Source organism: Chenopodium quinoa, unplaced genomic scaffold (genome assembly GCF_001683475.1).
Source record: "Chenopodium quinoa cultivar QQ74 unplaced genomic scaffold, ASM168347v1, whole genome shotgun sequence".
Taxonomy (NCBI): Eukaryota; Viridiplantae; Streptophyta; class Magnoliopsida; order Caryophyllales; family Amaranthaceae; genus Chenopodium; species Chenopodium quinoa.
In genome coordinates, this window is record NW_018744026.1 from 1,310,658 (window position 1) to 1,324,863 (window position 14,206).

General features: G+C 38.1%; 2 protein-coding genes and 1 long non-coding RNA gene across 3 annotated transcripts; 1 reads left to right on the plus strand and 2 right to left on the minus strand.

Annotated features, from left to right (window-relative positions):
• Window positions 1-265: 265 nt before the first annotated feature.
• On the minus strand, window positions 266-2,493 carry LOC110690343. The gene is made up of 3 exons (XR_002505076.1): window positions 2,071-2,493; window positions 668-972; window positions 266-574 (listed from the first exon to the last, which is right to left on the minus strand). It is a non-coding gene; the product is annotated as an uncharacterized LOC110690343 (long non-coding RNA).
• Window positions 2,494-8,408: 5,915 nt separating this feature from the next.
• On the plus strand, window positions 8,409-10,406 carry LOC110690330. The gene is made up of 2 exons (XM_021867157.1): window positions 8,409-9,359; window positions 9,507-10,406. The coding sequence occupies exons 1-2, from the start codon at window positions 8,409-8,411 to the stop codon at window positions 10,404-10,406; spliced, it is 1,851 nt and encodes a 616-aa protein (XP_021722849.1).
• Window positions 10,407-12,372: 1,966 nt separating this feature from the next.
• On the minus strand, window positions 12,373-13,168 carry LOC110690344. The gene is made up of 2 exons (XM_021867167.1): window positions 12,993-13,168; window positions 12,373-12,917 (listed from the first exon to the last, which is right to left on the minus strand). The coding sequence occupies exons 1-2, from the start codon at window positions 13,077-13,079 to the stop codon at window positions 12,603-12,605; spliced, it is 402 nt and encodes a 133-aa protein (XP_021722859.1). The 5' UTR covers window positions 13,080-13,168; the 3' UTR covers window positions 12,373-12,602.
• Window positions 13,169-14,206: the final 1,038 nt, after the last annotated feature.

Sequence of the window (14,206 nt, forward strand, 5' to 3'; positions counted from 1 at the left end):
TAAACCCTTCTTGCGTTTTAATTAGGGCTGTCAATCGGATCAGGTCGAGTCGAGTTCGTGTTCAGGTAAGCTAATTTCGGGTCAGCTACCCCCTGACTTGAACCTGATCCATTTAAGGTTTTGGGTCGAAAACCTTAACCTGAACCTGATTTTTTCGGGTTCGGGTCAACCTGAAAATGACCTTATTTGACCTGATTTTTTTTGAGTTTAAATAAGGTTATTTGAACCTGAAATTAACCTGAATTTGACCTTAAACTGACCTAACCAAGTGAACAACCAAGTTTCAAACCACAAAAATTAATTGCTTCAAACAATCAAACCTAACAAATAGGAAATAGTCCAACATAAAACAACATAGTGTAACTACGATACCTAATTATCAATTACAAACCAAGTGTACTAACAAACTACAAACCAAAGTTCAAATATACAAGTTCTCAAATAACATTACAGGATTCAAAAGGGCTTTCTAGTTTTTCAAATTCGGGTGATATATGTGGCGTATCATTCTTGTTCTCCATCTCGAGCTTCATAATTGATCCACAAATCATTTCCAATTGAGAATCCATAGAATCTACAAAATACACAATAAAAAGCAAGTTACCATCAATAATACATAACATAAGAAATAAAATCATAATACATTATATATAACATTATTTACTACCTTCCCCAAGCCTAATCCCTTAAGAAAATGAAAGACTCCACTATTTCTAGCTTCAATGAACTTCTATAACAATCAAGTACCCGACTTTCGGTACTAAAGGCTGATTCAGAAGCCACAGTTGATACGGGGACAGCAAGAACATCCTTAGCCATTTGAGCTAAAACAGGGTAACGAACCGAACAAGTTCTCCAATAAGCTAAAATATCAATGTTGCTGGATCGAGGCATAAGTGGCTCCTCATAATACATATCCATCTCTGATTTCATAGCCATAGATGATTGCTCAACAGAAAAGTCATCAAAATCCTATAAAAACCAAATCATAGATATAAGATTTTATTATTATATAATCATATTATAAACAGATTAAAACCAGATTATATAAAACAGAATATAATCAGATTATATAAACCAGATTATAATCAGATTATATAAATCAGATTATAATCTAATTATATAAATCTGATTATATATATCAGATTATATAAATCAGATTATAGTCAGATTACATAAATCAGATTATAGTCAGATTACATAAATCAGATTATAGTCAGATTACATGAATCAGATTATAATCAGATTATATAAATCAGACTATAGTCAGATTACATAAATTAGATTATAGTGAGATTATATAAATCAGATTATATGAGTCAGATTATAATCAAGTTATATAAATCATAAAATAAATTACAGATTATAATGAACATATAAAAATCAGATTATAAAAATCAGATAATAAAAATCAAATTATAATGAACTTAAGAAAATCATATTATAAAAAATTAGATTGTATAGATCAAATTATATAAACAAAAAAATCAATTCGTATAATCCATTCGTATAATAAATAAAAAAATCAATTTGTATATTCCATAACAAAATCAATAATTCAATTTGTATAATTAGTATAATTCTTATATCAATTCATATAATTACATAAAATCAATAACTAGCATGAAAATAACAAAATCAGTTCATATAATCTACAAAACAATTCGTATAATTACATGAACTAGCATAAATTCGCATAAATGTATAAATCAACTAGTATAATTACATAAACCAGCATAAATTCGCATAAATTTGCATAAATCAGTTCGTATAATTACATAAACCAGCAGAAATTCGCATAAATCCATAAATCAACTCGTATAATTACATAAACCAGCATAAATGTGCATAAATCGATTCGTATAATTACATAAACTAGCATAAATTCACATAAATCCAAATATTAACTCGTATAATTACATAAACCAGCATAAATTCGCATAAATCAATTCTTATAAACTTGTAAAGTAAAAAAATCATTCGTATAAACTCATAAATTAAGAACAATTAGCAAGAAAATAATTAAGAACAATAAGCAAGAAAAATATTGTATGAGAGTGAGAAGATAACAATTGTAGTCGAATTCAACAATTGTGAAGAATTGAAGAACTCTGAATCAACAATGGTGAAGTGATTTTAGCCTTTTAGGGTTTTTGAGTGTGCCGTTTTTGAGGAGTGAGAAAATTACAAAGAGAGAATAGAGAAGTGGGTATAACGGCAGATAAAAAATGAGGGTAGAAAATGAAAATTTAGGGTTTTAATTTTATATGTGGAAGCCTCTTAGGAATTTGGGCTAGGCTTATTTACATTTTAAAGGATTTTACGATTTTTTTTTACTTAAAATATTTCGGGTTTTCAGGACGGGTTCGAGTTGACCCGACCTGATTTTGACCTGAAAATTTATTTCGGGTTAGGTGGGTCGTTTTCGGGTTGAGATTTTCAACCTTAACCTAGCCCATTTAATTTCGGGTTCGGGTTCGTGTCAACCCATTTAAGTTTTCGGGTCGAAAATCTCAACCCTAACCCGCTTTTTTCGTGTCAAGTTCGGGTCGGGTCAGTTTTTTCCAGCCCTAGTTTTATTCCTCGTACCCTAAATATTTCCCGTGTCACACAGCTATCCACCGTATCACAGGAACCTGTCCCATCTGACGGTGCCAGGCATCGTGTCACGGTGCATTTTTTTTAGGGTTTTTATTTTTTTTGGGTTCCGTGTGTTCCCTCAGCACATTTTTTCTATAAATACCCCCTCATTTCTGATGTGCGGGGCATCAATTAATTCTCTATTTTTTCTCTCCTCTTTGCTCTAGCCTAAACATTAGCCTACCCTTCTTCTTTTAAAATTCCTTCTTCAAGCACTCCAAGGACTCCATACTTTACTCGTGGTTCTGTCCTTAAGCCAAGGCGTGAAAGGTAGAAATGTTTGAGGGTTGGGCCCCAAATCAACTATATTTAATTTAATTTAATTTAATTATCATATTATTATTATTTCCTTAAAGTTACTAACTCGTTTATTATTTTATAGTTGCAAGCAAACAGAATCAAAGTAAGAATTATGTTCCTTTTATTTCTATTATTTTTTTAACGATTTTATATTGTTAGATTTATTGCTAAATTGCTTCTAATATTAATGTTTATTCTGTTATTATAATGATCACTATATTGCATGTTTAAAGGGAATATGTAATTGAAAATAACGACTAATAAGATAATTTGGACAACCGGTTTAGGTTCCTTTTTAAGCATGTTATATAATTCAAGTGATCACAAATATTTTAGAATTATGTATTGCATTAATATTTAACTTATTTAGCTTAATAATAGTTTGGAGCAAATTGAATCTCTATTTGTATGCCTTTGAAATCGCAGGAATGCTTTTCTTTATAAGAATCGAGTAGAGGCCAATACGGGTGAATGTGACTCCATGACTCACTTCGTACCATCATCCCCGATCATCCTTTCGTGGTTCCGAACCATATGGAGTTAGTAGTCTCATGGATTATGAATGGGGTGTAACCTTCATGGGTCAATCGTTGTTGCCTATCGTTGTCCCTTAATCGTGGTTGCCTTTTTATGATCCGTGAACGGTATACAAGTTCCTTAAAAAAACTTGTTGGCGGCTCCCTACTTTATTTGTCCCTAATCGTATATGTCAATTCCCACTTCCTATGAGTGCCAAGCATATTCACACATGCTTTTAACGTATGCGCACTTCGAACGACGCCTAAAAAGCTGTACTTTATACCCAATGCTATCAAACCCGTATGGCTAGGCACTTTAATAAGAAGGTCAAGACAAGAAACATCAAAGTAGGAGACTTGGTGTTAAAAGCACTAAGGAAAAATGTTTTGGATCCAAGAGGCAAGTTTAGGCCTAATTGGTCCGGACCCTATATTGTTAAAACCACCCTATCAGGAGGTGCAGCAAAACTTACTGACATGGATGGAAATGGGTTCTCAAACATGACGAACCTTGACCAACTTAAAAAGTATTACCCATAATTACTTGAATAGGACACTCAAGAGAGCTACGTTTGTCCTGATTCCTTAGGAAAAGATACGTAGGCAACCCTTTACAGGGTGCGGCCACTTTAATTTTCGCAAACCCCGCATCCCAGAAATAAAAGGAAATTCGACGAAATAGCAGCGCCACAGAAAGATGTCTGTCGCCGGTCGACAGACTGCAGCGCAAAGTGACAGCGCTTGTCGCCGACCGACAGATAGCAACGCCTGGCGACAGCTGCAAAACGGCGGCGCCGTTTTTTGTGAGTATCTGGGCAATTTTCGGTGTTTTTCAGAAAATTTTCGACTTCCGTACTCGAAAAAATTTCTGGAAAATAAAATAATTTAATTTGTTTTCATTGCTTTAATAAAATAAATTTAAAGAGCTTGATTTAATTAAAAACTTGAAATTTCATTAATAAAATTAAATAAAAAAATACATTATTGATGGAATTTAAATGAACGCTTAATAAAACAAATTAACTTTAAATTTAAAACTAAGTCTAATAAATTGGAAGTTACGCAATACTTCAATCTTTCTTTTCTTTCTTTGCTCTTTTCAAATTTTTATCTACATCCTCTTCATCATCCATGACTTTAGCTAGTAGGCATCCTTTAGAGGACCTACATTCAATTTTAGAGTAAATGGTTTCTCCCTTAGCTAGGACCCCACATGTTTCTTTTCTACCCAAACCTTCTTTTCTGAAGTGTCAGCTTTTCTTTTCCATTTATCCTTTGTAGAGTCTTTCTTCTTAGGCATCACAGGTATTTTGAATTCAATCTGTTCACCCAAGTGTTCCTTAATAGGAATCACTTTGTCACCCAGACGATTCTTCACATTGGTTTTACTCTAATTTTTCTTCATGTCCTTTGAAGGCTTATTAAGAAGCCATCTCTTCACATCATTGGGCAAAGAAGGAGGAACCTTTTGGGCAATCACTTACCATAAAGGCCTAGCACTTGTTAAATTTTTCTACCTCTTGTGAAACAGGGAATTCATAGGGACAACGGAGATCCCTAGAAGGAATTGTTTGAAGTAAATCGTACTGTCTTTTTACCCTGCAGGGATAATAAAAAGTCATCTTAGTTAAGCTTGGAAGACAACAGAAGGGTTGCTTGTTGACACCAACCATCTTCTCTATTTTCCACCAAGGGATGACCCACTTGATAGCAAAGTTCCAAGAAGCAAAGACTTTGCTCCACTCATGGCGCCCCATCTTAGAGAAGCGTTTCTTTTGCCGCACAAAACAATTTGGAGTATATTTTTCAATATTGTCAGGAGGACTAATTAATTCTAGTCTTTCCATTAGCCATATCTGCAAACAAATTTAATGCAAATAAATTAATATTACTATACAAAAATATGTTTTTGATTCTTGTAATTAAAAATATTATTTTTCTACCTGTAATAAATTGGAGAGCCCCGAAAAGTGCTTTGGGATTTTTCTTTAATTCATCAAGACTAAGCATAGTCTCTCCAACAATTAATGGCATTGGATTCCTTCCAGATTCAATTTGCTCCAAAACAGTTAATATAATTGCTTGACCCTCACTAGTTCTACCACTAGTGAGAAGATATTGGTTAAGCATGCAAAAGAGAAAAGCCCTTCTTTTATAAACATGAAAAGATTTAGAATAAGGTCTATCAAAGTAAAGGCGTGCAAATTCTTTTAGATTAACTACACTACCATCTACAATATTTGTTAGATCTATGTCTCTTAAATTAGAGAAGCGCACAAAATCTTTATAATAATATTCATTTATTCTAGGGATTACCGCAAGATCTAATGAAGGGAAGCCTAGGATGGCACCAAATTCTTCCGGTAAAGGGCTAATTTCATCACACCCTAGTCTAAAACAATGTGTACCTGTGTCCCAATATTGTAAGGCGTCATGAATAAAATCGATATCAAGATCTACCCCTCTAACACCATAAATACCTCATATTTGAAAAAATTCGAGTTCTTTTCTCTCTTTAGCAGTCAAAGATCGACACCATTCACGAGTGAAATTGCTAAAACTTTTAGTAACTAAAGACATGATTATTTGTTGAGAAACTAAGATAATAATTAATCTGTTCGAATTATACAGAAATTCGACAGATTAGGGGGCTATTTATGCACAAAAATCGATGCAGTTTAACTTCGGAAAGGACTCGGAATCAGCGCACTGCAGCACCAAACGACAAGCCTGTCGCCAGAGTCTATCGCCTGGCGACAGCAGCAGCGTGATAAGCCTTCTTATCATGGGTTGAGAGAAGCATTTTAGGGTGTGTTTTGATGCTTTATATGTACTTTTGTTAGCTTTTGTGAGTTTGGGGCTGTGATCTCACTTATGTGCAAAAGGCGGGATTTATGAGTATAAGTGAGTGAGTGAGCTCGGGAACCAATGAAGAGTTATGTAAGAAGGATGGACCTTGGCTCGTGATTTGAGAGTTGTGATGGAGCATGGAAGAGCAAGGAAGAAAGCTTGAGGAAAAGGTGAAGCAAAGCAAGAAGAAGAAGCAAGGAAAGAAGGCAAAAACAGCAGGAACCGCTGCCAGGGCCGCTGGCAGCTGGCCAGAGCCGCTGGCAGCGGGTATACCAGAGTGAGGGGCTGCCAGAGCAGCTGCCAGCGGGTCCAGAGCAGCTGGCAGCGGCTCTGGCAGAAATTCGGGTTGTTTTGGTTAATTTTCAGCAATTTGGCTTTGTTTTGGCTCGTGTTTTGGATATTATTTTATTATTATTATTGTGTTATGTTATTAAAATATAGAAACATATAAATAGCTTAGTTTTAATTAAGTTTTAAGTTAGAAAAGGAGAATTAAGTTTTGAGAAAAAAAAGCTTTCTAGGGTTTTTTTAGAATTTTCAGAATTCTTTGTTTTGGAATTAGAATCCATGGAAGCTTAATCTTCCGGATTCTTGGTTAAAGATTGAATCTTTTAGCTACGAATTGTGAGATCTTTCTTCTCTTAATATCTATTGAATATATATTGTTCCTTGAATTAATTTCATGATTTGCTTTAATCAATTGCTAGGTTAGAATTATTGGATTCGCTTGCATCTAATTAATCTTTCCAAAGTAGCAAATTTAAGTTATTGATGCATGCTTTTGGTTGATAACTTGAAGAGGGAATAATATTATTGAAGAAATTAGACCGCTTGTGTTAATTTATTCAATCCTTGTTGATTTCTCCGTTTATTTTCTTCTTGTGGATAATTTAGAGCGCTTGTCTTGAATTGTGCATTGGAAAGGGTTAGAAAGGAGCGCTTTGCTATTTCTAACTATTTATGAGAATTTAGAATCTAGGAATTCTACAACAAGGTGTTCAATAGAGCTTGATTGAGGAGACTTCTATGATCAATTTGTATGTTCATTAGTGGATTTCGCATAACCAAGACCGTTCTTCTCATTGATTACCTATTCATTACGTTCGTTGTTCTTACTTAGTTCATTTATCATCATTGCTCATGAAAACCCCCCTCGTTACTTAGGTTACTACCGTCCTAGAGTATTTCCACTTAGGTTTCCAGTTATTAGTCCCTTTTTCCCTGTGGATTCGAACTCGACTTCCCTAACTACGTTTATTTGCAGTTAGCTTAGTTGTGATATTTTTGGTTGCATACGACTGAGGCACACCAAATTTTGGCGCCGTTGCCGGGGACTTAAGGCGTTACTTTTTAATTGTTTATCTTAGTAGAATTTATTTTAGGACTGTTCTTAGCTATCTTTCTTTGTTTGTTCGCTAGGGTATGATAAGTACCCGTTCTGCTAACAAAGAAGTTTTGCAGTTTGATCCAGAAATTGAAAGGAATATTTCCAGGTTGCGTAAAGAGGCAAGAACAACCCCCAGTGAATCAACATACTCCTTCAATATTCAAGAAGAAGAGGAGATGGCTGACAATCGAACTCTAAGGGAACTCACAGCTCCCAACTTGAACCAACAACCGTTGTGCATTGCATACCAGCAGTTGGAGGAAGGTACTAATGTTGAGATCAAATCCGGTCTAATTCATCTATTGCCGGCATTCCATGGCATGAAAGGCGAAGATCCGAATAAACATCTGGCAGAATTTCATGTGGTTTGCACTAGCATGAAACCGATTGGGATGACTGATGAACAAATTCAGTTGAGAGCATTTCCTTTTTCTCTCAAAGATGCAGCAAAGGATTGGTTTTACTATCTTCCCCCAGGTAGCATAACAACTTGGGCAGATTTAAAGAAGTGTTTCCTTGAGAAGTACTACCCAGCCACTATTTCTGCAAGCCTTAAGAAAGCTATCAGCAATGTGGATCAGAAGGAAGATGAATCCTTGTATGAGTATTGGGAGAGATTTAAGAGATTGTGTGCTAGTTGTCCTTACCATGGGTATTCCGATCAAGACCTCATCCTATACTTCTATGGAGGTCTAACTGATGATGACTTGAGTATGGTGAATGCAGCAAGTGGTGGAGGGCTAGTGAATAAGACTCCAGGAGATGCAACTAGGTTGATTGCAGAGCTAGCAGAAAATTCTAGGCAATTCAGTCAGAGAACTCCCACGCGCCGGGTGAATTTAGCAAATTCGAATACAACTGAGTTAGAGAGTCAAGTAGCTGATTTGACTTCTATGATGCGTGAGTTCATGGTGAACTCAAGGAATCCACAGCAACTGAATGCTTGTGGTTTATGCACCTCCATGGGACATCCCACTGATGCATGTCCTCAATTACAAGAGGAGCAGAATGAGCAGGCCAACGCCTTAGGTTTTCAAGGGCAAGGTCCGCAGAGAAGATATGATCCCTTTTCAAATACCTACAACCCAGGATGGAGAGATCATCCAAATTTGAGATATGGGAATTCCCAAGGAAACCAACAACATCAGCATGCTCAAGGTCAACAACAGTTTCAGCAATATAGGGCACCGTTCCTAACACCTCAAGGCCAAAGCTCTAATTCAGGTAATATGTCAACTGAAGAAATGATTAGATCACTAACTTCTAATGTTTCTACCATGCAGCAGAATATGATGCAGTTTCAACAAGAAACCAGATCAAGTATTCAAAACCTGGAGAATCAAGTCAGTCAAATCTCAAGTGCAGTAAGCCGACTTGAAGCTAAGGACTCTGGAAAGCTTCCATCCCAAACGGAGCTGAACCCTAAGCAACAAGTTAATGCAATAACATTGAGAAGTGGCAAAAAGTTGCAAGAAACTGTAGTTGCACCTAAGAAGGCTAAAGACTTGATTGGAGTTGAGGAGGAGGAAGTAGAACAAGAAACTAAGGCGAATCCGCCAACCTTTACCTCTTATGAGCATGTGCCACCTTTCCCAGAAGCCTTGCAAGATACTCGAAGGTATGAGAAAGACAAGGATATTTATGAGACTTTCAGCAAATGTGAGGTAAATATGCCCCTCTTGAATGTGATTAAAAGTGTTCCTCGTTTTGCTAAGTTTATGAAGGAACTGTGTACGATCAAGAGAAAGCACAGGTTGGGAGGAAAAGAAAAAGTGAAGGTGAGTGCTCATGTTTCTGCAGTTTTCCAAAAGAAACTCCCAGAAAAATGTGGTGATCCTGGTATGTTTACTATTCCTGTTACAATAGGAGACACCACATTACACCGAGCCATGTTGGACCTAGGTGCATCAATCAATGTCATTCCCTACTCCCTGTTTAAATCTTTAGAACTTGGGCCTTTGCATGAAACTGGGGTAGTAATTCAGTTAGCTGATAGGTCCAATGTATATCCTAAGGGGGTAATAGAAGATGTACTTGTTAAGGTTGATGGATTGATCTTTCCTGCTGACTTTTACGTCCTTGACATGGAACATGACAAACAAGCAGCCCCCATCCTGTTAGGAAGACCTTTCTTAAAGACTGCTAAGACAAAAATCGATGTGTCTACCGGTTCTTTGACTATGGAGGTTGATGGGAAAGCAATTGTGTATAACATTTATGATACCATAAAGTATCCTGTTGATACTCATTCTTTATATTCTATAAATGTTGTCGATCCAATATTGCATGATGTTTCTAACATTGATCATGGGGATGAGCTCCTCACACCTATTACTAATGTTGTGTCTGGTGATTGCTTGGATTCTTCTATACCTACTAATGTGCAGGTGAAGGTGGCGGAATTGAATGAACAGTCCAAGCTTCCACCTATACCACTAGGGGCAACACCCACCCCGTCATCATTTCTGGGCAAGAAATTATCCCAGGTATACCACAAAGCAAAGAATAAGGTGTGGCATGACAAGATGAGCTCCCGTTGGAAGGGTCCAATTCAAGTTGACAAGGTCTATCCGCATGGAGCGGTAGAAATTCGGAGTTTAGAGACCAACAACATGTTCAAAGTGAATGGAAAAAGGCTTAAACCATACTACGAAGGGTTCAAGGTCGAGAATTTGGAGAACATCGATCTCTACGAGCCATCAATTGATTAACGAAGTTTCATGAGTTGTGTCGAGCCAACGACGTAAAACAAAGGCGCTAATCGGGAGGCAACCCGAAAACTCTTCCCCGTTTTCATTTATTTTAGTTTTTATTGTTTTTGTTTTGATGTACCAAGTGCTTTTGGTGGATTTATGTAGGAGGATGCTTTGGGAGTACGTATTGTGAGCAAAAACAGAGCAAAACAGGTAAAAACAGACTTTGGGAGGCAGCCCCTGCAGGAGCCGCTGGTAGCGGGCTGGCTTCTTATCATGGGTTGAGAGAAGCATTTTAGGGTGTGTTTTGATGCTTTATATGTACTTTTGTTAGCTTTTGTGAGTTTTGGGCTGTGATCTCACTTATGTGCAAAAGGCGGGATTTATGAGTATAAGTGAGTGAGTGAGCTCGGGAACCAATGAAGAGTTATGTAAGAAGGATGGACCTTGGCTTGTGATTTGAGAGTTGTGATGGAGCATGGAAGAGCAAGGAAGAAAGCTTGAGGAAAAGGTGAAGCAAAGCAAGAAGAAGAAGCAAGGAAAGAAGGCGAAAACAGCAGGAACCGCTGCCAGGGCCGCTGGCAGCTGGCCAGAGCCGCTGGCAGCGGTTATACCAGAGTGAGGGGCTGCCAGAGCAGCTGCCAGCGGCTCTGGCAGAAATTCGGGCTGTTTTGGTTAATTTTCAGCAATTTGGCTTTGTTTTGGCTCGTGTTTTGGATATTATTTTATTATTATTATTGTGTTATGTTATTAAAATATAGAAACATATAAATAGCTTAGTTTTAATTAAGTTTTAAGTTAGAAAAGGAGAATTAAGTTTTGAGAAAAAAAAGCTTTCTAGGGTTTTCTTGGAATTTTCAGAATTCTTTGTTTTGGAATTAGAATCCATGGAAGCTTAATCTTCCGGATTCTTGGTTAAAGATTGAAGCTTTTAGCTACGAATTGTGAGATCTTTCTTCTCTTAATATCTATTGAATATATATTGTTCCTTGAATTAATTTCATGATTTGCTTTAATCAATTGCTAGGTTAGAATTATTGGATTCGCTTGCATCTAATTAATCTTTCCAAAGTAGCAACTTTAGGTTATTGATGCATGCTTTTGGTTGATAACTTGAAGAGGGAATAATATTATTGAAGAAATTAGACCGCTTGTGTTAATTTATTCAATCCTTGTTGATTTCTCCGTTTATTTTCTTCTTGTGGATAATTTAGAGCGCTTGTCTTGAATTGTGCATTGGAAAGGGTTAGAAAGGAGCGCTTTGCTATTTCTAACTATTTATGAGAATTTAGAATCTAGGAATTCTACAACAAGGTGTTCAATAGAGCTTGATTGAGGAGACTTCTATGATCAATTTGTATGTTCATTAGTGGATTTCGCATATCCAAGACCGTTCTTCTCATTGATTACCTATTCATTACGTTCGTTGTTCTTACTTAGTTCATTTATCATCATTGCTCGTGAAAACCCCCCTCGTTACTTAGGTTACTACCGTCCTAGAGTATTTCCACTTAGGTTTCCAGTTATTAGTCCCTTTTTCCCTGTGGATTCGAACTCGACTTCCCTAACTACGTTTATTTGCAGTTAGCTTAGTTGTGATATTTTTGGTTGCATACGAGTGAGGCACACCACAGCGCTTGGCGACAACACAAAACACGTGTTGACACGTGGCACTGTAGCGTTTCCTCAACGTGCTATGCGAACCGCGTTTTTTCTGGCTATGATTCGAATTCGTACAATGACTTTACAATTTCGCCCCTTATTAAAAAATCCCACATAATTTAATATATTTTCCTTCTATTTCCTTTTTGGATTTATTTAAACTTAATTAAATTTGTTTTAAGTCCAATATATTTTTCATTTTTTTCTTTATTTGGGGGAGAAAGTCGGATACCCTCCATTAGTAATAAAAATGACGGAAACTTTTGCGCAAAAATTAATCACAATTTTTTGCGCACACACATACGTACATAAAAATGAAAAATAAATGTAAAAATAATACATTCATAATAGATAATAATATGTATGTACAAAATATGTCTAACAAATGTGTCAGTCAGGCAAAGTCCTATAAAAGTCAGAATAAATAACAACATAGGTACAACTACGGCGCTGGAGGACGCAGATGATGAGGAATGTTCATCATGTCAAAGAACTGCGTAGAACGAGGAGTATGCTCTCCACCAGCTCTAGCCTCTCCGGGAGGAGGGAAGCTCAACTCAGGGCCCGTCCGCCCAAGGTCGCCGTGGTGATGAATAAGCAGAGGCGGAGGTTATGGAGGCTGCTGCGACGATGAGCCACCTCGTACGTCCCACCACCTCTCGGAGCTAAAGTCGCCTCTCCCTGGCCTATCGGCCCAGCATGTGCACTCTCTGATGAAGAGCCTGAGCCCTCTACCGCCTCGGTACGGGCAACATCTGATCGGCCACCCCAACCACCAGAAGTAGTGCGGCAACGCCTTGAGCTAGACCTAGCCGGCTCTCTCCGAACCTCAGGTCTCATCCGAGTATGGAAAGGAATAGGCTGTCCCTGCAAGAAGAAATCAAGTCAGAGGCAACAAAAATATAAATATAAACAATGCAGAAATAAAAGGAAAAAAGCTACCTCCTGAACAGTGTTGTCGCGCCGACAGTAAGCCACATTCCTCATCCGCACGAGCTCACTCTGGAAGGCGTCTATGCACTTCGCCATCGCCGTAACCACCTTGCGCGAGAACTGTTAAAGAAATAAAATCAGTAACAATGCAAGACAGATATAAACAAATAACAAAGTATATAACTCACCCGAGTCTGGTGGCGAGGGATAGATCGCTCAACAAAACTCTGATCCTCGGGAGCCGTAGGGATCATCTCCTCAATAGGCTCGTATGTCCCCTGAGACTGGATGGACATACGAGGGGTAACGAACTCAGTAGGCTCGGCCTGGCAAAAAGCAAACCAAAGTGAATAAAATATCACCCGGGGGCTACTTAGCAAAAAGATAAATGATAAAAATCATACCCCCGCCTCCTCAGACAGAACAGGGGCCGGAGCTACTAACGACAGCAAGTCCTCCTCGTAGCACCGCCTTGAGCTAGCATGAGATCGCCAAGGTGACCAACAGGCGTCCTCCCCGATAAGCTGAGCAGCCTCATGTCATCGAACATATGACGTGGCGGAGGAGCAGGGACGACTAAAATCTCTAAGGAGTGCTGAATAGCAAACCTTTCTCCTAGGTACACCGCCGCCTCATACGTCCCCTGGAAGTAGCGACGCTCAATAGTGTACTGCGCAGCCAGCGCAGGAATGACTAAACCGCCCTGAGGCAGTATAGCACGTCAGGCTCCTGCAAAGAATGATTATAAGATAAAGCTCTACCAAAAGCAATACAAAGATGCCAACTATGCAAAATAACATACCGAGAGGATCAGCTCTCGAACGCGGGCAGTAGTCGCCCGGTTATTGTAGCGGCCTTTCCAACAGGCGCCAACAGGGAACTCGAGTGGAGATGGCCTCGCTGGCGCGAGCGAAGGAAAGTACTCGTAGAACCAAATCTACAAAATATAAAAAGATATCAGCATAGGCCAGAAAGAGCGATGTCTCCTATGTAAGACCGGTGTCGATAGGAGTCTCACAATCCTCGCAGAAAGTCAGCATAGGCCAAGCTGGCCCAATCATAAGTCCCGATTAGTTGAAGATCGCAGACAGCAGGAAGGTAGTAAAACAACAGCCTACTACCCTTGTTAGGGGAAAACGCCTCTAACAGCAAAATAAGTGCAAAGATGTGCACCCGCTGCTCTCGAGTGGTCGCATCATCTTCGAAAGCCATTACCAGAGTTG

Bases quoted from the DNA above. Each gene is read 5' to 3' on its own strand.
- LOC110690330 (XM_021867157.1), top strand. From the start codon at position 8,409: ATGGTGAATGCAGCAAGTGGTGGAGGGCTAGTGAATAAGACTCCAGGA. The intron at 9,360-9,506 runs GTAAATATGCCC...GTTTTCCAAAAG, and splicing joins AGACTTTCAGCAAATGTGAG to AAACTCCCAGAAAAATGTGG.
- LOC110690344 (XM_021867167.1), bottom strand. From the start codon at position 13,079: ATGGCGAAGTGCATAGACGCCTTCCAGAGTGAGCTCGTGCGGATGAGG. The intron at 12,918-12,992 runs GTAGCTTTTTTC...TTCTTCTTGCAG, and splicing joins GCGACAACACTGTTCAGGAG to GGACAGCCTATTCCTTTCCA.